The sequence below is a fragment of the Camelina sativa genome, chromosome 11 (genome assembly GCF_030686135.1).
Source record: "Camelina sativa cultivar CO46 ecotype springtype chromosome 11, ASM3068613v1".
NCBI lineage: Eukaryota > Viridiplantae > Streptophyta > Magnoliopsida > Brassicales > Brassicaceae > Camelina > Camelina sativa.
The window spans coordinates 7,524,254-7,546,411 of record NC_141890.1 but is presented as its reverse complement, the minus strand read 5'-3'; the positions used below and the strand labels follow the sequence as shown (position 1 = coordinate 7,546,411).

Sequence of the window (22,158 nt, the reverse complement as noted above, 5' to 3'; positions counted from 1 at the left end):
TTTGTTATTTTATATTTTTATTATTTGAGTTTGTAAAAAATCTTAGCCACAAAATGAAATCATCTCCAAGACGTATCATCATCCATCATCATCCACTAATGAAAAGTTCTCTCTTTTTTCCCTACTCGTGGTTACTCTGTTCTCTCCCCAGGTGTAAAGAAGAGCTCAATCCAACCTGATTCATCCCAATCTCCGATAAGGGTTTTCATAAATTCTGGAAATTTAGTCGATCGTAAAGCAGAAGAGTGAGGAGGATTCATCAAATGGGTTCGGTTTCGGGTCAAACCCGCATCGCAATGATGAACCTCTCTGTCTCGTCAGCTGAGAAGAACCCTAATTTTCGCTCGTCGCTTCTCAACTCTAAGGTAAATTGTGTTCAGTTCGTCGAGCTTCACAAAAAAAAAGGACTTTTTTTCTGATTCCTTTGTCTTCTCCTTCGTTTGTGTTTAGAACTCAATTTCAGATAGTTATGGGGTCTCTTCCAAATGCAGTACATTCCTCAGGGGTCAATTCCAAAGAATACATTTTTCTTGCGTTCACCACGCTCGACCTTTGAGAAAACGAACAGGTAACGAATGCTTGAAAATCGTATTTTTGATTTGCAAAAACCAGAACAGTCTCTTAGAACTGTAGTAGTGATTTGGTTTAGTGTTTGGTCACGTGAGCTGCGTCATGCCGTTAACGGAAGAGAATGTGGAGAGAGTGCTAGACGAAGTAAGGCCTGCACTAATGGCCGACGGAGGAAACGTGGCGCTGCACGAGATCGACGGGCTTGTGGTGGTTTTAAAGCTACAAGGAGCTTGTGGCTCGTGTCCTAGCTCATCAATGACGTTGAAGATGGGGATCGAGAGTCGTCTCCGAGACAAGATTCCAGAGATCATGTCCGTTGAGCAGTTTCTTGAATCCGAGACAGGAGGGTTAGAGCTGAACGATGAGAACATCGAAAAGGTTTGGTTTTTTTTATAACGTTTTTGTTTGTTTTTAATTTAGCGTCTTGTGTTTTGTAATCGATCTGAATGAATGGGCCCTTTTTTTGGTTTTGTTGTTCAATTAAGGTTCTCTCTGAGTTACGGCCGTACCTATCTGGTACTGGAGGTGGGGGGCTTGAGTTGGTTGAGATTGATGGTTACATTGTTAAGGTTCGGCTCACTGGACCAGCTGCTGGAGTTATGACTGTTCGTGTCGCGTTGACTCAAAAACTGAGGGAAAACATTCCTTCTATAGGTGCAGTACAGCTTCTAGAGTGACGTTCACCTTTTTTTTATTATGTAACCTTTTTATTTCATCTACAAAGCTTATTTTTGATTCAATATAATTTTATTTCCAGATTTTAGAATTAGTAGAATGCCTCTTTCTTTTGACGGGGAAAAGATAAAACTTAATTAGCCAATCAAATTCCCTAATATCTTATTTCCTTGTAACAAATTATTCTCTAAATATTCATTTTAGCCAATCACTTGGTGAGCAAGGATACTATCCTATATTAACTCGGACTGAGGTAGAGACTAGAGAGGACGAAACATACACACACGTAGTTTCGAGTTTCAACAATGTCACGGCTTATAATCAACCGAATGTTCAAGCACTCTCTGTGCAAAAATATCCTCGTAAGCATCTCTTGCTTTTCCTTTTAACCTTTTGTATGTGTTGTCTCTGACTACTTGAACATATATATATGGCAGAGAGACACAAACGTTCGTCTGTTCTCATCTACAACTTACACGAGCGGGTTGGATTCGGATGATAAGACTAAAGTGAATCATCCCTTCTCGTCTAGACCAGCCTACCCGTTTCTGTTGATTGACTACATACTTAACAATCCAGACTCTTCCTCGGATGGTCGCATAACAACATGCGATTACAGTACTCGCAATGAAAAGGCAGTCTTGATTAATGACAAGGATCTAAAGGAAGAGGTCTGTGATGCGATGACTGTCGGATTTTCACGTTATGGATTGCGAGTCGAGCTTTACTATAACAACGCCGCTAGTTCATATGGTCCAGCCATATTTTACGAGCCCACTGATTCCAAAATAAAAAACGTGGCCACTTATCTACCTCCTCTACCCACCGGTTCCCAAATCCAAAGCCTGGCCATTTCATCTTTACCTATACGAGATAAAGATTGGGTAGTGGGTGTCAAATTATTGGGATCTCAGTTGAGTGTCTGCAGGCCTTTTGGAAGCTGTAAATGGATCAACATCAAAACCATGCCTCACTCTGTAAACCCTTTATCGAACCTCATGTTTTCCAAGAAAGATAAAAGGTTCTACATCCCAACTCTCGGAGGTAACCGCTTGTGTTGTTTGGATCTCCACTCTGAGATACCCGGCTTCACCAGATTCAAGTTTGACACTCTCCCAAAGTCGGTCTTTCAAGAGTTGGCGGACGTGAGTGCATGTTCCAGGACAGACCATCTTGTGGAGTCCCCCACCGGCCAACTTTTCCTCGTCAAGTGGTAATAGCTTTTGTTTTTATAACATACCAATATATGTACCAAAATCTCTTTTGCTCGAGTATCATCATATTGGCTCTATCATGTCTTTGCAGGTATGGCGAGGATTCGGAGGACTTTGATGACAACCCACTGAATCACGTAACAAGAAAGTTCATGGTGTTTAGAGAGGGGGAACGATCGCATAAATACAGCAAGACCATGATCTACACAGAAGACATTGGAGATCTTTGCATATTTGTTGGACACAGTCAGGCTTTTTGCGTCCCGGCTAGCTCGTCCCCCGGGCTCAAACCTAACTGCATCTACTTTGTGGGCTATAACTTTGGTGTTTATGATCTCACCACAAAAACTTGCACTACCTTCTGCACTGGATATAACGTTCCATTAAGGAAATTGAATTTCCCTTACTGGCCTCCTCTACACTAGCTGCTCATAATTGTTATCATTCATATGGCTCTTGTACGTGTTTTTGCTTCACTAATGTTATCGCTGTCTTTGCTTTCCCATGCTATCATTTAGATCCAATGCTATGATACTTCCGTTTCTTAGACCCCAACAAATAGACTTACACGGTAACTGTAAATTTCACACTCTCCCCGATGTTTAATTGTGTGATCAGGTATGGTTTGAAACCGAGAAACCAAGCTTAATTTCTCTATAAAACAGAGCATTGTAAAGATAATTTTGTTTATAAGCTTGTGTAAGAACAATAATCTCTTGTAAATGATTAAAGACTCGAGCTCATCGAGAAATAGAACTCATTAATTATATAATACACTTTTGCACAAATTTAAGATTACAGATTAGGTTTAAATTAATATTAGGGTTAACTTAAGATGAAGATTAGTTTCTGAATTCATATAACTAAGACACACTTTGGCAAGAAAATAATTTAATTATTTATTTCCTGAAACTGGTTATTCTCTATATATTCATATAATATTATATTTCTCTCTACTAGGTTTCCATCATAGATGGGTAAGACGACAGAAGAGACACACGACTAATCAAAATCACAAGTCCCAACACATAGTGTAGGGTATCAACAATGTCTCAGAGTAGTATTAACCGACTCTTCAATCCCTCTGCCTGCAAAAAATTACTCGTAAGAATTCTATTGCTATGAAATAATTAGGGTGTTTTCCTTCCAACTTTTTTTCTTCTTATTGTCTGACTTCTTTGATATAATTAAACATGGTAGAGACACAAGAACGTTCGTCTTTTCTCGTCTACAGCATACACACACAGCACCGATGGTGAGATGGGAGTTACCGCCAAACTACAAACCCCGATCGATAGCTCCTTCTCGTCTACACCAATCTACCCGTTCCTGTTGATAGACTACGTACTTAACATCCCCAAGTACTCTCCTGATGGTCGCGTCATTAAGACCTGCGAATCAGGTGGTTACCTAGATCACGTTCCCAATGTAAGGAAGATATTGATTAGGGATAAGAAACTGGTTGAGGAGGTTCGTCATGCCATGACTGTAGGGTTTTCACATCATGGATTGCGATTCAAGCTTTCGAAAAACTCCCTAGATATCCACATCGATGACAAATCACCACCTGCATGCGTTCATCTACCTCCTCTACCTACAGGTTTCCGAATCCAAAGCGTGGCCGTGTCGTCCTCTTCAAGTGACCTAAATAATACTGAAGATTGGGTCGTTGGTGTCAAGTCCTGGGGATCTCAGTTGAGTCTCTTTAGGCCCGGTCATCAGTGGATTAACATAAAAACCTCGCCCGAGTTTATAAACCCTTTCTCAAGTCTCATGTATTCCAAGAAAGATCAAAGGTTCTACATTCCAGTTCCTGGAGGCGACTACTTGTGCTCCTTGGATCTCTACTTTAAGGAAGGCGACCATCCCGAGTTCATTCTCTTAGCTGATGACACTCCTCAGTCGGTTGTGCCTGAATTGACCCTGCTAAATTCCTCTTCCAGGACAGATCACTGGGTGGAGTCACCCTCCGGTGAACAATTCCTCGTCAAGTGGTATATATACAAGACATTGTTTTTTAATAACAATTATAAAAACTGTTAGGTTACTCCACATTTTGATTTGATTGAGACTTACACCATACAAACTGTATTTAAGGCTTGCTCACCCTAGCTAGGCATACATTTAATGGCTCACCAAACACAAAAGGAGATGAAACATGGTATCTTATATTTTGTTCTTCCATGTGTTTTTAGGTACGGCCACAACCTAGTGCGCAGTCACAACAAAGTGGAAACACTAGTGCACATGGCATCACAGTTTTTGGTGTTTAGAGCGGACGAATCATGGGATGAAAAGTTTGTGTATTACACAGAAGACATTGGTGATCTTTGCATCTTTCTTGGACATAGTGAGGCTTTCTGCATCCCGGCCAGTTCGTGCCCCGGGCTCAAGCGTAACTGCATCTATTTTGTGGGCTATAACTTTGGTGTTTATGATCTCACCACCAAAACTTGCACTACCTTCTACTCTGAAGAAGACGTTCCATTAAGGAACTTGGAGTTCCCTTACTGGCCTCCTCCAGTTTCTCTCTACTAGTCTACCCATACTTATTAATTTTTTTTTCATTAGTTTTTATGTGGTGTCCTTTTTCATTCTATGCTAATATTAAAATCCTTTTCTACTCTAAGTTCAATGGAAATTTGTGTGGTGTTTTTTATTTCTTCCGAAATATAGTTGGTTTTTTTCACAACACAACAAAGACATAGTTTATACCTACGAAGCACGGGGACGGCAGTTCCATGACGTCTCCCGTCTTAAAAACGTTTTGGGTACGGGGACGGCGAATAAACGGCATGGAAACGTCTCCGGGACGTTTTGCACACGGTGGGGACGGCAACAGTTTATGGGGATGGCAATGATTCTAGTCAAAAACGTTTTTGAAACATTTCTATTGTAAAATAGGGAATTTAACTTTTTTTCTTCCATTGTCCAAAAAAGAAAAGGAAAATTAACCTTTGTCTAATTAGGGTTTACAAATATCAATGCTCTATATATCTCATCTTTTTGCATTCTTACTTCATGTCGACGTCGATCATCGATCGCAAACCCAAACGTCTCTGTTTTTTTTTTTGGTGAAGACAAACTTGTCTGTTTAGCTCTGCAAAAGGTATGTCTCAACTCTCAAGCTTCTTGTTAATTTAATATAATTCAAATCTTTGTCTCTGTAACTTTTTTATCAACTCATTTATACGTTACGTAACTTACGTTTATCAACTTGTTTTTCATAATATTTATATGTAGGTTGATTATTGATATGGCTACTCAAGAAAACAGTGTCGATATATTATAGTCATGTTTAATTATTATTTAATATATTATAGTCATGTTTTGTTTCACGAAAATTCTTTATAAGTGACTTTATTTATTTTATTTTATTAATCTATGGATATTTTTATATTTTATATATTATAAAACTGACATACCCTTGTCGTACTCGTACCCCTAAAATTTTATTTTTCCGTTTCCCGTCCCCGTCCCGTACCCGTCTCCGTATCAGTACCCGTCTCAGTGCAGCATAGGTTTATACATGCAGTACTTGTAAAGTTCATATATACTATCTTCAATGTTCTGACGATTTGCGCATGGAAAAGGCTATAAGTGATCTAGTTCTAGGTGTTTCATTCTTTCCTGGAACAATTTTGAACTGCAGTAACGATGTTTTTCTTGGCATTTCAAATATTTAGATATTAAGCCAGATAATTTGAAATGTGAAAATTTATATTAATTTTTCAAAACAATTAGGACAATATATTTTGATTCCAAAATATGTTATGTTTTTTCCTTAAGAATATTTTATGTATCTTCTTAAATGTAAAGGTTGGTCTCCAAGGCGTGTTTAGTAGATAGTATATTGACTCTCATAGATAATGAATGTACATAATTATCTAACTAATAGAGAATCATATAAAATATACGCAAATCTCTCTATAATATATTTATAATATCTTCTTTGATCATAGAAGATCCTTCGATATATATACGTACCCCCTTTGCATAGCTTCGAAAAATGATGGAAGAGACACAAGACCAATCACCCACATAGATTTTCAACAATGTCTCAACTCATTATCAGCCGCCTCTTGAAGCCCACTGTATGCAAACATTTCCTCGTAAGCTTTTCTTTTCTTCCATAATAATCAACGTTTAATTTCTACTACTTCTGGTTCTAAAATTGGTTTCTGATTACATCAAATGTACCTACCATCGGCAGAGACACAAGAACGTTCGGTTGTTCTCTACGCCGGCCTACCCGTATCTATTAATTGACTTCATCTTAAACACCGCGGATCAGTACTCTTCGGAAGGTCGCTTCAGATGCGTTTCAGCAAGTTCCACAAGTCATTTAAAAGAACAGGAAATTTTGATTAAGGACAAGGAACTGGTGGAAGAGGTTCGTCATGCGATGACTTGTGCATCTTACGACAGTGGAGTGAGATTTTACACGTCAAAACAAACTTTCCTCAGTATCCATTACCAAGATCCCTCTGACCCTAAATCAAAACCTGTGATAGTTGATTTGCCTCCTCTTCCTAAAGGATCCCAAATCCAAAGTCTGGCCATGTCCTCTTCTCCTGACCTAAACAACAAAGACTGGGTAGTGGCCGTCAAGTACTCGGGATCTCAGCTGAGGCTCTATAGGCCTGCTTGTCACGACAACTCTCAGTGGATAGATATCGAAACCACGCCATGCTCTATAAACCCTTTCTCGAGTCTCATGTATTCCAAAAAAGATGAAAGGTTCTACATTCCAACTCCTGGAGGCGAATACTGGTGCTCCTTGGATCTCCACTTCAAGAAGGGTTACCACCCCGACTTTAATATTACGTGGAATGTAAATATTCCTAGATCTTTGATGCACGAGTATTTGCATGAGTTGGATTCGCTTTTGAGGACAGACCATCTGGTGGAGTCACCCTCTGGCGAAAAGTTCCTCGTCAAATGGTAAACAAATCCTAACCTGTACCGTATATTTTCTCCTAAAATAAATGTACAAAAATCTGATTCAAAAAATTTTCATTCTACTAACCCAAGTAAAATGGTAGGTTTGAGAGAAGAAACTCTTTGTTTAATGTTTTCCTTACCATAGGATAATCCGGGCATTTTGCAAATTAAAACGGGATCACTTGATACAAAAAGACAACAATTTAAAACTGTGACAGGTAGTCAAACCGGATGAGTAATCCGGTCACGGTTAAACTTTGTTCTAGTGATTGATCCCATTAGTGGTGATTTCAGGTACAGTGGAGACTCTTTCAAAAATATCAACGGAGTGAGGACCTTCGAGCACAAAACAAAACGGTTCATGGTGTTTAGAACGGATGACCCAAAGAAAGAATTCAAAGTAATGTCATACACAGACAACATTGGAGATCTTTGTATATTTCTTGGACATGGTGAAGCTCTTTGTGTCCCCGCGAGCTCATCTCCTGGGCTCAAGCCTAACTGCATCTATTTTGTAGGGTATACCTTTGGTGTTTACGATATTGCCACCAGACTTTGCACAACCTTCATCACAAATGAAGGTGTATTAAAGTCCACTGAGTTCCCTTACTGGCCTTCTCCAATTCCTCTCTACTCTTAGTGATATGGTTGGTTCACTACTGATTGTGGTTTCTTCTTATGCTAAGATCTAAGCCAGACGATCATCTTTTAAGTATTTTTTTTTAATAAATAAAAATGTTTTAACTCATATAGCTTGTGACATATATAGTTGTAAGTTTTTAACGATCTCTCTAATGGACAAATTCAGTAAGATCTATAAACTTTTTATGACGATAAACTGAAGTTTGAGTCCGGTCCAAAACACAAACAGTCCATCAACAGCAGTTTCTGTCTTTCTGAATTCTGAGCAACCAACAACATTTGATTTTTTTATCAGCCCAACCAAAAATCAACATCGGATGCCATTTTAACGCCCAGTTTCTTTTATTAGCCCAAACATAAAATGGACTAAACCCCAACTAAGACCAAACCAGATCATTTAACTAACCTAACCAGGTAGCTAAGCTGATATTAAACCAAAAGGCAATGTTTTTACTAACCAGCTGCTCTTTGTTTAAAGTCTTAAGAGGATAAAATTTTCATGTCATTCCATTATAAAAAAAACTAGGTTTTAACGTACGGTACACCACGGGACTACATTTTTAAAATTTTAAATATTTTAAATACGTATATTATATTTGTTTGTTATTTTGCTGTTGTTTTATTAATTTTTAAATTATATACCTATAACTATTTATTGAATTTACGGGACAATTTTAATGTTTATATATGATTTTAAATAAAATGGTTAAGTTTTTTTTTGTTTTTTAATAGAAATGTTACTATGTTATCTAAGTTTTGACCCGCGGTACACCGCTTGATTGTGTTTTTTATGTAGAATAATATAGAGATATGTGAGAAGTAATAGTTATTTTATGTGTTTAATGTATATAAAAATTAATTATTTTCATTTTTAATTTATCAATTACTCGGTTTATTGTTAGCATTTACTCGTTCTCTTTGTTATTCTTGTTTAGGAAATTGGAGATATTGTTTGTTTCTATTCTCAATTTTAAGCTAATATTATGTATATTTCTTCCATATATATAGAAAATATTAAATGGAAACTATTAATTAAGCCGAGATAATTTAGGAAAACTAACAGATTTTTTCTCTAAAAATCTCTATTAAAATAGGTTTGAAGATTTTTATGGGATTAAAAATTTAATGTGTAGAGATATTTGTGGAAAAATCGAAATGTATAAATGTTGTCCAGCTATTTATGGCAATAAACGTATCAAATTAGGTAGATTTAAATAGTTCCATTAATTGAGTTTCTATGAAATGTTATTTTATGAAAATTGTTAGGGGTTAATGTTGTAAATAAAACATATTAAATAAGCAAAACTTGAAGGACGTAAACAAAAATGTACTTCAAATATAATAATATAGATGAAATAGATTATTAATGTATATCTCCTTAGATTTACTGTTATCTCCATAAAGATTCAAATTAAAACGGGATCACTTGATACAAAAAGACAACAATTTAAAACTGTGACAGGTAGTCAAACCGGATGAGTAATCCGGTCACGGTTAAACTTTGTTCTAGTGATTGATCCCATTAGTGGTGATTTCAGGTACAGTGGAGACTCTTTCAAAAATATCAACGGAGTGAGGACCTTCGAGCACAAAACAAAACGGTTCATGGTGTTTAGAACGGATGACCCAAAGAAAGAATTCAAAGTAATGTCATACACAGACAACATTGGAGATCTTTGTATATTTCTTGGACATGGTGAAGCTCTTTGTGTCCCCGCGAGCTCATCTCCTGGGCTCAAGCCTAACTGCATCTATTTTGTAGGGTATACCTTTGGTGTTTACGATATTGCCACCAGACTTTGCACAACCTTCATCACAAATGAAGGTGTATTAAAGTCCACTGAGTTCCCTTACTGGCCTTCTCCAATTCCTCTCTACTCTTAGTGATATGGTTGGTTCACTACTGATTGTGGTTTCTTCTTATGCTAAGATCTAAGCCAGACGATCATCTTTTAAGTATTTTTTTTTAATAAATAAAAATGTTTTAACTCATATAGCTTGTGACATATATAGTTGTAAGTTTTTAACGATCTCTCTAATGGACAAATTCAGTAAGATCTATAAACTTTTTATGACGATAAACTGAAGTTTGAGTCCGGTCCAAAACACAAACAGTCCATCAACAGCAGTTTCTGTCTTTCTGAATTCTGAGCAACCAACAACATTTGATTTTTTTATCAGCCCAACCAAAAATCAACATCGGATGCCATTTTAACGCCCAGTTTCTTTTATTAGCCCAAACATAAAATGGACTAAACCCCAACTAAGACCAAACCAGATCATTTAACTAACCTAACCAGGTAGCTAAGCTGATATTAAACCAAAAGGCAATGTTTTTACTAACCAGCTGCTCTTTGTTTAAAGTCTTAAGAGGATAAAATTTTCATGTCATTCCATTATAAAAAAAACTAGGTTTTAACGTACGGTACACCACGGGACTACATTTTTAAAATTTTAAATATTTTAAATACGTATATTATATTTGTTTGTTATTTTGCTGTTGTTTTATTAATTTTTAAATTATATACCTATAACTATTTATTGAATTTACGGGACAATTTTAATGTTTATATATGATTTTAAATAAAATGGTTAAGTTTTTTTTTGTTTTTTAATAGAAATGTTACTATGTTATCTAAGTTTTGACCCGCGGTACACCGCTTGATTGTGTTTTTTATGTAGAATAATATAGAGATATGTGAGAAGTAATAGTTATTTTATGTGTTTAATGTATATAAAAATTAATTATTTTCATTTTTAATTTATCAATTACTCGGTTTATTGTTAGCATTTACTCGTTCTCTTTGTTATTCTTGTTTAGGAAATTGGAGATATTGTTTGTTTCTATTCTCAATTTTAAGCTAATATTATGTATATTTCTTCCATATATATAGAAAATATTAAATGGAAACTATTAATTAAGCCGAGATAATTTAGGAAAACTAACAGATTTTTTCTCTAAAAATCTCTATTAAAATAGGTTTGAAGATTTTTATGGGATTAAAAATTTAATGTGTAGAGATATTTGTGGAAAAATCGAAATGTATAAATGTTGTCCAGCTATTTATGGCAATAAACGTATCAAATTAGGTAGATTTAAATAGTTCCATTAATTGAGTTTCTATGAAATGTTATTTTATGAAAATTGTTAGGGGTTAATGTTGTAAATAAAACATATTAAATAAGCAAAACTTGAAGGACATAAACAAAAATGTACTTCAAATATAATAATATAGATGAAATAGATTATTAATGTATATCTCCTTAGATTTACTGTTATCTCCATAAAGATTCTTCTTCTATACACAAGATAGAATAAAGGATATATGTGTAATGTAGTTGTGTACAAAACCCTATATGTATATATGCCTATATATTGTAAATCATAATATCGATACAATCAAAGCATTTCCTTAGATTGTGAACTTGGTGCGTTCTTTTTATATTACTCTGAGACGACATAGTTTAGGGTTTTTTCGACGATGTCTCAGCTCATCACCCGACTCTTGATGTCATCTGTCTGCAAAAATGTCATCGTAAGTTCTTTATTTGTTATGTGATAACTTGGAGTTTCCTTTTGGTTCTTACTCATCGTATGATTACTTGTATATATATATATATATATGTGGCCAATGGCCATGCAGACACACAACAACACCAAGGTTAGGATGTTCTGCTCTAAGCCAACACACCCGTACTTGTTGATTGACCACCTCCTTAAGGCCAACAACTGTTCCAGTGATCAAGTCTACTACGATGATGAATTCATAGAGAGACTCGTGATTAAGGACAAGGGACTCAGAGAAGAGGTCCGAGTGGCGATGATCGATGGAATTCCCACATGAACATGGATATAGAGTTACCTTGGAGGAACCGGAGGATGATGATTCCACAAATCTCGTGCTGGTCAATAACACACCATCTGACCCGGTGAAACTTCATCTACCACCTCTGCCTAGTAGTTCTCGAATCCAGAACGTGGCAATGTCCAACTCTCGTAACATGATGAAGCATGAATTGGTAGTGGCGGTCAAGTTCTTGGGATCTGACGTGTATCTGTGCGAGCCCTTCAGCGGCTCTTGCTCTCGATGGATCAACATCGATACCACTGGTTCTGTACACCCTTTCTCGAGTCTAATGTATTCAAAGAAGAATAAAAAGTTTCTCACTGTTGGTCCTTCTGGACAATACTATTGGTCCTTGGATCTCGACGCCAAGGAGGAAGATTTCGAACCCAAGTTCCACTACTTGTCTAGTCAAACCGACCATATTAAGAAGGTGCTTCGGACGGATTTGGAAGACTTCATCTGGTGTTCCAGAACGGACCACTTGGTGGAGTCACCCTCCGGCGAACATTTCCTCGTCAAGTGGTACATAATAACTTATTTCTTTTGACATATGCATGCACAAGTTTGATAATCTAATATATGCTGAAACATATAGATATCTTACTTGCAGGTTCGGCCAGGAAGGCAAGGTCTGGGAAGACGAAACACTCTTCCATACAACAAAAAGGTTTTTGGTGTTTAGAGTGGATACAATTTGCGGTGATTTGGTTTACACGAGAGACATTGGAGATCTTTGTATCTTTCTTGGACATAATGAAGCATGTTGTGTCCCTGCACGCTCGTCTCCTGGACTCAAGCCTAACTCTATCTATTATGTTGGCCGTAACTTTGGTGTTCACGACATCAACACCGAAGTTAGCACTACCTTCTACACAAAAGATAACCTTCCAATAAGTTCAACTGAGTTCCCTTACTGGCCTGCTCCATCCTCTTACTAGTGACTTTGATATCATATCGGATGTCCTTTTATATTGTGTGGCTCTTTGTGGCCTGCAATATTATTTCGTAATATTTTTTTGGGTTTGGTTCATGTAGTACTTACCAGTTAATTAATGTTTTATTGGTTAGTAGATCTCTGACTATTTGGAAATCAAACATGGCAGAACTCGTTTTACCTTTCTTAATCACAAAAACTTGGAGATCCAACTACAAAACGACAAGCAGTCTGATGCAACATTGCTTTTTTTCTCAACGCATATAAATAATTTGCAAAGAGTTTAGGCAAACAAATTCTGAAAGATTTTAGGAAATAGGCAGAGACAATATGACACATAATTAAAATACCGTAAGAAATCATCAGTGGGTAGAGAGTTGTCTAGTAGAAAGAATTAACACCCTAAAGAAAACAAAGGTAACCAAGCGAAAGAGAGATATTATTAACTGAGATGTTGTAACTCTAGAGGAGCATATGATGATGGTAAATATATCTTAATCGTCTATTTTCCCCTAAAACAAATGTACAAAAATCTGATTATTCAACAGTTCTTGATTCTACAGTACTAACCAAGTAAACTGGTAGGTTTGAGAGAAATGTTTAATGTTTTGTTCACCATAAGATATACATCGGGCCTTGTGCAACCGGGATCACTTGTTAATTACAAAAAGACAACGATTTAAAACCATAACGGCCGGCACGGTTAAACTTAGTTCTAGTGATTAGACCTGGTTTCATAATTTTCTTGTTTGAGTATTTCAAAGTATTTGAAAACATATATAATGTGACTCTTGAATATATTTTCTAGTTAGCTTACTAAATAAAGTTTAGAATATGTTTGTAAACGTGATTTTAACGGTAGAAAGGACTAGATATTTGCTATGACTGGTTTCAAACTGGTTTTCATGACTCATGAGTCAGTGCGAATAATGCTTTCAACTAAAACAGTGACCGCATAATTGGATTTGGCCAGTTCAAATGGCTGGTACGGTCCTGTTTTTGAGTTATTGCAAATGATTATAAGTTTGATTCATTATTTGTGATTTCAGGTACAGTGGAGACTCTTTCAGGAATATCAACGGAGTGAGGACGGTCGGGCACATAACAAAACGGTTCATGGTGTTTAGAACGGATGACCCAAAGGAAGAATTCAAAGTAATGTGATACACAGAGAACATTGGAGATCTTTGTATATTTCTTGGACATGGTGAAGCTCTTCGGGTCCCCGCGAGCTCGTCTCATGGGCTCAAGCCTAACTGCTCAAGCCTAACTGCATCTATTTATCGTAAATACCTTTGGTGTTTACGATATCGCCACCAGACTTTGCACAACCTTCATCACAAATGCCATTTGAAGGCCCAGTTTTCTTATTGTCAGCTCAAACACAAAAGGGACTACCAACAAATACGACCAAACCAGATCATTTAAGTATTTAACTAACCTAACCAATTAATATTAAACCAGAAGTCACATTCGGGTGTATTCAACTTGACATTATAAGTTATTTGTGTAAAATTTACAAATCCTACATTATTCAATCATGAATTTTAAAAAGTCTATTAAAATTCATTGTTATTGAACTGATGATTTAAAAATCTACTTTAAAATCCACTGTTATTCAAAACAGTTTGTGCATTTGGATTTTAATGACTTTTAGGGATTCTGGAAGATTTGAGAGGATTTGTTTAGTTAAAAATACAGAAATCCAAATCTCATAATTTTATGTGGGATTTGAAAGAATTTTACAGAAAATCATATCAACTTCGCTAAAATCTAACAAAATTCCAAATTTCCTAAATCCCATCAAATTCTTCAAAATCATGGTTTCAATACACCCTTCTCAAAATAAGCCAATGTTTTCACAGTTGTTAAGAGTCTTTAGACGATATATATTTTCATGTCATTTCATTAAATATAAGAAAGAAAAAATAAAACATCAAATATTGTCCAAACGGAACCATCAAACCCAAACCGGATACTCTTCTCCTAAGTTTCATATCTCTTCCTCATCACGTATTGTATCTCACAGAAACATTATGTAAATGATCTTTAGTCGATCTTCTTTCCTGTATTGCAAACACCTTACAATGTTAATAAACATCACAAATTCTCCACAGACCTTCACCTTGTTCATATCTCCTTAGATTTAATGTTATCTTCGTCTTCTTCTTCTATATATATATTATCTCCAAGGCGTTCTCTTTATATTACTCTGAGACGACCAAATCACCAAAATAGTTTAGGGTTTTCGACGATGTCTCAGCTCATCAACCGACTCTTGAAGCCATCTGTCTGCAAAAATGTCATCGTAAGTTTCTTTATTTGTTATGCGATATGACTTGGAGTTTCCTTTTGGTTCTTACTCATTGTATACATGGCATGCATGCAGAGATACAACAACACGAAGGGTCGGATGTTCTGCTCTAAGCCAACACACCCGTACTTGTTGATCGACCACCTACTTAAGGCCAACACCTCTCACAATGATCAAGTACACTACGATGATGAATACAGAGAGAAACTCGTGATTAAGGACAAGGGACTCAGAGAAGAGGTCCGAGTGGCGATGACCGATGGAATTCCACATAATAAAGATGGATATAGAGTTACCTTGGAGGAATCGGAGGACAATAATTCCACAAATCTCATGCTGGTCAGTAACACACCATCTGACTCGATCAAACTTCATCTACCTCCTCTGCCTAGTAGTTCTCGAATCCAGAACGTGGCAATGTCCAACTCTCGTAACATGATGAAGGATGAATTGGTAGTGGCGGTCAAGTTCTTGGGATCTGACGTGTATCTGTGCGAGCCCTTCAGCGGCTCTGGCTCTCAATGGATCAACATCAATACCTCTGGTTCTGTACACCCTTTCTCGAGTCTAATGTATTCAAAGAAGAACAATAAGTTTCTCACTGTTTGTCCTTCTGGACTGTACTATTGGTCCTTGGATCTCCACGCCATGGAGGAGGAAGATTATTTCGAACCCAAGTTCCACTACTTGTCTAATCAAACGGACCATGTAAAGGAGGTGCTTCGGATAGATTTGGAAGAGTTCATCTGGTGTTCCAGAACGGACCACTTCGTGGAGTCCCCCTCCGGCGAACATTTCCTCGTCAAATGGTACCTAATAACTTATATTTTTATGCACAAGTTTGGTAATTTAGTATATGCTGAAACATATAGATATCTTATTTGCAGGTTCGGCCAGGAAGGCAAGAACTGGGAAAAGGGAACAATCTACCATAAAACAAAAGGGTTTTTGGTGTTTAGAGTGGATACAATATGCGGTGATTTGGTTTACACGGAAGACATTGGAGATCTTTGTATCTTTCTTGGACATAATGAAGCATGCTGTGTCCCTGCAAGCTCGTCTCCTGGACTCAGGCCTAACTCTATCTATTATGTGGGCCGTAACTTTGGTGTTCACGACATCGCAGCCGATATTACCACTACCTTCTACGCAAAAGATAACCTTCCGTTAACATCAACTGAGTTCCCTTACTGGCCTGCTCCATCCTCTTACTAGTGAATTTGATATCATATCGGATGTCCTTTTATATTGCGTGGCTCTTTGTGGCCTTCAATATTATTTCGTGATTGTTTTTTGGGTTTTGGTTCATGTACTTATTTGGTTAGTAGATCTCTGACTATTTGGAATAAAACATGGCAGAACTCGTTTTACCTTTCTTAATCACAACTAGCTCAACGCATATAAATAATTTGCAGGGTAAAAAGTATAGGCAAACAAGTTCTGAAAGATTGTTAAAAATAGGCAGAGACAAAATGACACATAATTAAAATGCCTAAGAAATCATCAGTGACTAGAGTTGTCTAGTAGAAAGAATAACACCCTAAAAAAAAAAAAGAGAGAGAAAGAGAGATATATTATTAACTGAGATGTTGTAACTCTAGAGGAGCATATGATGATGGTTGTTTTGCTGCGGACCAGCTGAGCCTGGCGGAGGAGGGAGGGCCATGAAAGGCTCTCCAAAAGGATTAGAAGGAGAAGGACCTGCTGAGAACTGATGATGATTATGATGATCATGAGGATGAGTGTAATTGTAGGGACTCTGATGCATCATCATCATCTGTTGTTGCTGTTGTTGTTGCATTGCCATTTGAACGTTAGTGGGAGGAGCAATGTTGTTTGACATTGCAAAAGGATCTTGTTGCATCTCGAATGGGTTTGGTGGTGGTGCTGCTGCTGATGTGTCTGTGCCACCATGTCCATACCCGGCATTGGTTAGTTGGATCTGTCTCCTAGCTGAATCATCTTCGTACAGACTGTCAAGTAATAGATTGTCGAATCCTCCTGCCTATAAATACAAGAAAAGAAAACAAGCTCATTCTAGTTTGAGAGTAGAAACAGAGAGTTTTATATTCAAATAGATGTTGTTGTGTTAGATTTAATTACAAGTTTTGTGTTAGGCGTGGGGCGAGGATTGTTGTTGTTGTTCTGAGGAGTGACTAATGCCAGTTCCCAACCGGATCCACCAGTTTCTATTAAACTTAAACTGTTTGATGGGCCTGGAGCTTCTTGACCTGCAGAGACACAAAAAAAGTTCACCAATTTCATTTCTTCCTCCAATAGTGTTACAGAGAAAGTATCCAGTTTTGGTCAAGAATCAGATTTTTTGCTACCTGGTGGATATATTGCAAGAGCCAATGCATTGCGGTCCTCTATCTCTGTGGCTTTTGGGTTTATCTCACTCAAGCCCTGTGAAGGAGAAGAAAAGGTTGAGAATTTTAGCCAAAAGAGATTATAATAAGTACACATGAGGATGATGTGTAGAAGAAGATTCACCAGCAGATCATCAGTGTCTATCAAGAAAGAAGGTTTAGCTTCTTCCTCTTCTATTTTTTCTTCTTCTTGGATAAGAGGTTGTTCTCCTTCGGTGTTTTCATTTTCGGCTTCTGCAGGTTCTTCAGGCTGCGCACATTGTTCTTCTTCTTCTTGTTGTTCTTCTTCATCTTTTTCCTGGTACTCCTGTAAAACAAAATGCCAAGTCATATAAAAAAAAAAGACTTATTTTGGATCAGTATCAACCAAATATGATGAGAGTTGAGTTTCTTACCAGCTTTTTCTGAACAGAACCACTCTGAGGAGCTTCTTTAATGTAATCTTCCATTGTTACAAGAAAGGAAGGAGGAGGCTGAAACAAGTTTTTAGATAATAGTTCTTTTGAGCTGATCAATCTTCACAATTTCATTTTATCATAAGTTAAAGAAAGAACCTGTCTTAAGGTTGGGAACTGAAAGTTCCTAGCGAGCTCTAGACCTTTGCAGTACTCATAAAAATCAGCCAGTTTAGCAGCCTGTGCAGTTGAAAACATTATTAGGCAAGCTTCCGAAAGATCAAGAGTTAGTCTATAGCTTTAGCGAGCTTTTACCTGTTCGCCAGCTCGTTTGTATATATTTAGAGCTTTCACTGCATCATGTCTTGACATCTCAAAGAACTAAGTCAAGAGCAGAGATATATACTTCAGTGATACTAACTTAAAGAACTGAAGTAAAATGATACTAAAGAAGAGGAGATTTTTTCTACAAACCATGTCCACAAGATTAATGATTCCATCATTAATAGCACAGTATATTTTGAAGCTTTCTTTAAGCACCAATGCAAGAGCGTATTGGATTAGGTAGTTGCTATAGGCTGTTACTTCAGGCTGCAAAGCTGAAAACAGATTAAGAAATCGTCTGATGTAAAAAACAAAAACAAAAAAAAAAAAATTGGAAGATTTTAGAGTTTGGATATATAACTTTTACCTGACAACCAATAAGCCTGTAAAGCAGTTGTTGCAAAGCAGGTAACTGCTCTAGCAGTTCTTCATCAGACAACATCCTTGTTCTATACGTTTGAGAAGCATTGGAATCTACGTTCTGGAAGATTGATTTTTGAGTATTTAATGAGATTCTTGTGTTTGTTTAAGTAAAGGGTGAGAATGAAGTTGAGAAACAAACCTTGGAAGATGCACCTGAGCCTTTTGGTAAACATTCTGCTTCTATGTCATATTTTAAAACCCGATAGCATTCAAGCCGCTCTTCGAGGAAAAGCGCGTATGTCCTAATCCATGCAGAGCAATCCCAAGCTGCAACAACAAGTCAAGAAAATGTTTTGAATAATTTCCACTAGGAACACCAAAGCTATGGAACTAAAGATATAGGAGAGGCTATTTCACCAAGAGGACTTGTGTCGTCTTTGAAGTTGGATATACGAAGCATATGTCCTCTGCGAGAGTAATTGAGAAGCTCTTCTCTGAATGTTGGATCACCTTCTCTTAATGTTCTATGAATGACTATTAACACCTTGATCGCAACCTACGTGTTGGAAACGCAAATCTAAGCAAAACCCTAAAAACAGAGTTTTTATTTAATGGAAGGAGTAAAAGTTTACAAAACTCACAACCCAATTGCGAGTTTTGGACAATCTCTTGGCTAATGCGTGAATGCAGTAAGCAACATCTGCTCGTGGTTGGACTACAGATGTAGCCGAGAATATTTCTACACAAAGAGATGTAAAAACTCATAAACGTCTCTGATCATAACCAAAATCAAAAGGGTTTGGTAAGATACTTACTACGCATATGACGTTCTTTAGGAGCAGATTCTACATGATTTGTGGCCTTGACGATCGCAACATCCAAATCCTAATTTCATATTAAATTGTTCATCGGTTAATTACATAAATTTTAAAAAAAAAAATTTAGAAACCAAAAGTATTTGAATTATGAAATATGTGAGTCTGACCTTGAATTCGCTGTTGACCTTGGCGATGCTTACGGTGGTGGAATCTTTAATTGCTCCGACGGCTTTACGGAAACTGTGAAACGTTGCCATCTAAGCGAATAAATCGGAATCTGGAAAAAGATTGTTAATTTATTCCGGCGATCACCGGAATAGTGTAACGATCTGGTTACGATGGAGAGAGATGTAAAGAGGAAGGAGAAGATAAAAAGGGATGATGAAGAAGAAGACGAAGACGAAGACCAAGTTTGGTATATATGCTCTGTTTTTGTTGTTACTTGTTAGTCGCCTTACAACGAACAGAACACAATATAACAGACTTTTCAACAACAAGCTCTTCTCTCTCTTCTTGCCCTACCATGACGTGCGTAACGGAATCTTGATTTTTTTTTTTTTTTTTTTTTTTCATTTTAAATTTAATTTATAAAATAGTATTTCATTGTCATTGTAAATTATCGTAATAATTTGTATTGAAATAGTATCTCATTTACCAAATCAATTTTTTTTTTAACGTTAACAAATATTTTATTTGTTTTGAAACAAAACCTAAACAAATCAAGAACTATATAATCGGATGCTACAGGTGCAATTTCTAAAATAATGTATCCGTAATTTTTGTACCAATTAAGCTGATTTATCGTTGAATTTTATTACCAATGTAATTTCATTTTTTTATCCTCATTTTTAATAAAATTATTCATGTATATATATATATATATTCTTCTACAAGAAATTGAGAGCACTGTTAAAGCTAAGCCATATGGACCTAATGTGTCGGACTCGAATCCGTAGGCTTCAGACATACGGTGGTTCTGATTTGGATCATACTCGTCAAACCAGCTACTACGGCATATATCATTGCTTGTTTTGTTCCAAATGCTCAATTATTTCTCTTACTGAATGCCATTTCCAAGTTACAGTTTCACTTTGTTCAAGAAATGTAATAATTTGTACTCAGCGTACAATAAACATACAAAAAAAATTAACCAACCACTGCATTTATCTTGCATGCATGTTTCCTCTTTTGTTGTTGTACATATAATTCAACACTTGTGTACTTTTAACACGATTTTCCCTTCTTTATTGTTTTACCAATTATACCTTCATGAGTTTATGCATCTAATGTTTGTTTTAGTTTCCTTCATGTTAATGTGTTTATATACCCATGGACTATGTATTTTGGCTCTAATGTGCACAAGAGATCATGGGCCAGAAAGATTTGGAGCTGAAGAATCAAAACAATTTTATTATCAGGGAGGATAAGGTACTATGAGGTCAGTGAAGTGAGAATCATGCTCCAGTAGTGGTTACGTATTTGATGAGCATCTTGACAATGTCCTTGGAGACCTTTGAGCTAGAGTCCTTAAGGTTCTTAATCCTGCCTTCTGTTTCATCATCTAAACGTTTTGTAATTGCTTCTTGATCCGTCTGAAACAAAAGGTAATGAATGAGTACAAATCAATATCTCACTAGCTGGTTTTGTTTTGGTGTTGATTAATTACCCCAGAAACTTGTGCTTGATACTCTTCTTCTAATTTGGACCTGTACTCTTCCATCTCCCTCTCAGCCTCGTCTTTCGCTTGCTTCATTCTTGCTAGTTTTGCTGATCATTGATCCATCCATGAACAAAAGAAAATGAATAGACAAAAAGGATTCAAAACCAAAATCTTACTATTGGAGCCAAGAAACCGTGAAGGAGAATGACTATACCGGTCCTCGCAGCCGAAACAATCCGTCCCGCTTCTTGTTCAGCAGTTAAAAGCATCTGAATCCCACCTTGGCCTCTTAAAGAATCCATGGCTTATGTTCTCTTCAAGGACAATGAAAGTACTTGTGTTTATTCTTCTGAAAATTTTGGTGTGAGAGATGGAATTTGTAGGTATAAGCCTCTTTGGTTATGGTTTAGTTAGATGGAGAGTGTTTTTCTCCTTGGTTATTGGAGTTAGTTTTTGACTCGTTTTTTTTCTTCTTCAAATTATAATATTTTTAGAAAACAATATATGTGATTCCAGGGTGAGTGTGGATTTTTATTAAAACATACTATATATAGAGTCACAACTGACTACCAATCATCCGATCCAGAGACGAGAGGTAATATATATGTATTTACGATTTAAAAACATTGTGTGGAATAAAGTTGATAATTAAACTGTAAATTAAAAGAAGAAATTATAACATGTGACTCTAAAATAAATCTAGATAAAATTAATGATCCATTAAATTTCTTATGTTTTCCTTTAATTGTGAGAAGCAATATGTGTTTCTCTTCGAAACTCTTGTATTAAGAGTTAAAATACCTTGAAATAAAACTTATACTACCAATCTAGTTCATACTCATATATATGATCAAAGAAAAACGATATTATCAACATTAATCCTTTAATAGCCAGCTCAAAGACGTCATTTTCACTGATATAAATGCAAAATACTATAATAAGCAGGATGGAGAATGCCCAAAACTAATACATCATGCACATGCAGTTGCATAATTACTTTTTGGATAGTCAAAATGTGCATGATATACTTTGCATTTAATTTTCCACCACGCATTTCCCTCTTAGAAAAAGAGAGAATTAAAATTGTC

At 36.4% G+C, this 22,158-nt stretch overlaps 7 protein-coding genes and 1 pseudogene across 7 annotated transcripts; 6 read left to right on the top strand and 2 right to left on the bottom strand.

The window, feature by feature from the left end:
- The first annotated feature begins 44 nt into the window (after positions 1 to 44).
- On the top strand, positions 45 to 1,328 carry LOC104727748 (nifU-like protein 3, chloroplastic). Its single transcript, XM_087475599.1, has 4 exons — positions 45 to 365; positions 451 to 568; positions 650 to 948; positions 1,056 to 1,328. Exons 1-4 carry the CDS (start codon positions 264 to 266, stop codon positions 1,245 to 1,247), a joined length of 711 nt encoding a protein of 236 aa, XP_087331725.1. The 5' UTR covers positions 45 to 263; the 3' UTR covers positions 1,248 to 1,328.
- LOC147933726 (uncharacterized) lies at positions 1,056 to 3,018 on the top strand. The gene is made up of 3 exons (XM_087475598.1): positions 1,056 to 1,607; positions 1,683 to 2,458; positions 2,551 to 3,018. Exons 1-3 carry the CDS (start codon positions 1,551 to 1,553, stop codon positions 2,882 to 2,884), a joined length of 1,167 nt encoding a protein of 388 aa, XP_087331724.1. The 5' UTR covers positions 1,056 to 1,550; the 3' UTR covers positions 2,885 to 3,018.
- Positions 3,019 to 3,506: 488 nt separating this feature from the next.
- On the top strand, positions 3,507 to 4,997 carry LOC104727746 (uncharacterized). The gene is made up of 3 exons (XM_087475597.1): positions 3,507 to 3,563; positions 3,660 to 4,453; positions 4,655 to 4,997. The coding sequence occupies exons 1-3, from the start codon at positions 3,507 to 3,509 to the stop codon at positions 4,995 to 4,997; spliced, it is 1,194 nt and encodes a 397-aa protein (XP_087331723.1).
- A 1,683-nt stretch (positions 4,998 to 6,680) lies between these two features.
- LOC104727745 (uncharacterized) lies at positions 6,681 to 8,090 on the top strand. The gene is made up of 2 exons (XM_010446821.2): positions 6,681 to 7,403; positions 7,698 to 8,090. The coding sequence occupies exons 1-2, from the start codon at positions 6,865 to 6,867 to the stop codon at positions 8,041 to 8,043; spliced, it is 885 nt and encodes a 294-aa protein (XP_010445123.1). The 5' UTR covers positions 6,681 to 6,864; the 3' UTR covers positions 8,044 to 8,090.
- Positions 8,091 to 11,527: 3,437 nt separating this feature from the next.
- On the top strand, positions 11,528 to 12,831 carry LOC109127244 (uncharacterized; annotated as a pseudogene).
- A 2,250-nt stretch (positions 12,832 to 15,081) lies between these two features.
- LOC104727744 (uncharacterized) lies at positions 15,082 to 16,356 on the top strand. Its single transcript, XM_087471813.1, has 3 exons — positions 15,082 to 15,135; positions 15,217 to 15,950; positions 16,029 to 16,356. The coding sequence occupies exons 1-3, from the start codon at positions 15,082 to 15,084 to the stop codon at positions 16,354 to 16,356; spliced, it is 1,116 nt and encodes a 371-aa protein (XP_087327939.1).
- Positions 16,357 to 16,513: 157 nt separating this feature from the next.
- On the bottom strand, positions 16,514 to 19,911 carry LOC104722365 (putative clathrin assembly protein At4g25940). The gene is made up of 14 exons (XM_010440517.2): positions 19,578 to 19,911; positions 19,408 to 19,477; positions 19,234 to 19,331; positions 19,010 to 19,148; positions 18,792 to 18,919; positions 18,597 to 18,710; positions 18,380 to 18,496; positions 18,221 to 18,286; positions 18,065 to 18,145; positions 17,906 to 17,983; positions 17,635 to 17,817; positions 17,472 to 17,547; positions 17,245 to 17,372; positions 16,514 to 17,146 (listed from the first exon to the last, which is right to left on the bottom strand). The coding sequence occupies exons 1-14, from the start codon at positions 19,665 to 19,667 to the stop codon at positions 16,739 to 16,741; spliced, it is 1,776 nt and encodes a 591-aa protein (XP_010438819.2). The 5' UTR covers positions 19,668 to 19,911; the 3' UTR covers positions 16,514 to 16,738.
- An 881-nt stretch (positions 19,912 to 20,792) lies between these two features.
- On the bottom strand, positions 20,793 to 21,593 carry LOC104722364 (V-type proton ATPase subunit G3). The gene is made up of 3 exons (XM_010440516.3): positions 21,285 to 21,593; positions 21,077 to 21,177; positions 20,793 to 21,002 (listed from the first exon to the last, which is right to left on the bottom strand). The coding sequence occupies exons 1-3, from the start codon at positions 21,370 to 21,372 to the stop codon at positions 20,865 to 20,867; spliced, it is 327 nt and encodes a 108-aa protein (XP_010438818.1). The 5' UTR covers positions 21,373 to 21,593; the 3' UTR covers positions 20,793 to 20,864.
- Between the last annotated feature and the right edge of the window lie 565 nt (positions 21,594 to 22,158).

Coding starts and splice junctions, on each gene's coding strand:
- LOC147933726 (XM_087475598.1), top strand. CDS start 1,551: ATGTCACGGCTTATAATCAACCGAATGTTCAAGCACTCTCTGTGCAAA. Junction 1,608..1,682: donor CTCTGTGCAAAAATATCCTC/GTAAGCATCTCT, acceptor TATATATGGCAG/AGAGACACAAACGTTCGTCT. Junction 2,459..2,550: donor CAACTTTTCCTCGTCAAGTG/GTAATAGCTTTT, acceptor ATGTCTTTGCAG/GTATGGCGAGGATTCGGAGG.
- LOC104722364 (XM_010440516.3), bottom strand. CDS start 21,372: ATGGATTCTTTAAGAGGCCAAGGTGGGATTCAGATGCTTTTAACTGCT. Junction 21,178..21,284: donor TGTTTCGGCTGCGAGGACCG/GTATAGTCATTC, acceptor ATCAATGATCAG/CAAAACTAGCAAGAATGAAG. Junction 21,003..21,076: donor ATCAAGCACAAGTTTCTGGG/GTAATTAATCAA, acceptor CTTTTGTTTCAG/ACGGATCAAGAAGCAATTAC.
- LOC104727745 (XM_010446821.2), top strand. CDS start 6,865: ATGACTTGTGCATCTTACGACAGTGGAGTGAGATTTTACACGTCAAAA. Junction 7,404..7,697: donor GAAAAGTTCCTCGTCAAATG/GTAAACAAATCC, acceptor TGGTGATTTCAG/GTACAGTGGAGACTCTTTCA.
- LOC104727744 (XM_087471813.1), top strand. CDS start 15,082: ATGTCTCAGCTCATCAACCGACTCTTGAAGCCATCTGTCTGCAAAAAT. Junction 15,136..15,216: donor CTGTCTGCAAAAATGTCATC/GTAAGTTTCTTT, acceptor GCATGCATGCAG/AGATACAACAACACGAAGGG. Junction 15,951..16,028: donor GAACATTTCCTCGTCAAATG/GTACCTAATAAC, acceptor TCTTATTTGCAG/GTTCGGCCAGGAAGGCAAGA.
- LOC104722365 (XM_010440517.2), bottom strand. CDS start 19,667: ATGGCAACGTTTCACAGTTTCCGTAAAGCCGTCGGAGCAATTAAAGAT. Junction 19,332..19,407: donor TAAAGAACGTCATATGCGTA/GTAAGTATCTTA, acceptor CTCTTTGTGTAG/AAATATTCTCGGCTACATCT. Junction 17,818..17,905: donor GTTCTGTTCAGAAAAAGCTG/GTAAGAAACTCA, acceptor TTTGTTTTACAG/GAGTACCAGGAAAAAGATGA.
- LOC104727746 (XM_087475597.1), top strand. CDS start 3,507: ATGTCTCAGAGTAGTATTAACCGACTCTTCAATCCCTCTGCCTGCAAA. Junction 3,564..3,659: donor CTGCCTGCAAAAAATTACTC/GTAAGAATTCTA, acceptor TAAACATGGTAG/AGACACAAGAACGTTCGTCT. Junction 4,454..4,654: donor GAACAATTCCTCGTCAAGTG/GTATATATACAA, acceptor ATGTGTTTTTAG/GTACGGCCACAACCTAGTGC.
- LOC104727748 (XM_087475599.1), top strand. CDS start 264: ATGGGTTCGGTTTCGGGTCAAACCCGCATCGCAATGATGAACCTCTCT. Junction 366..450: donor CGTCGCTTCTCAACTCTAAG/GTAAATTGTGTT, acceptor GTTTGTGTTTAG/AACTCAATTTCAGATAGTTA. Junction 949..1,055: donor ACGATGAGAACATCGAAAAG/GTTTGGTTTTTT, acceptor TGTTCAATTAAG/GTTCTCTCTGAGTTACGGCC.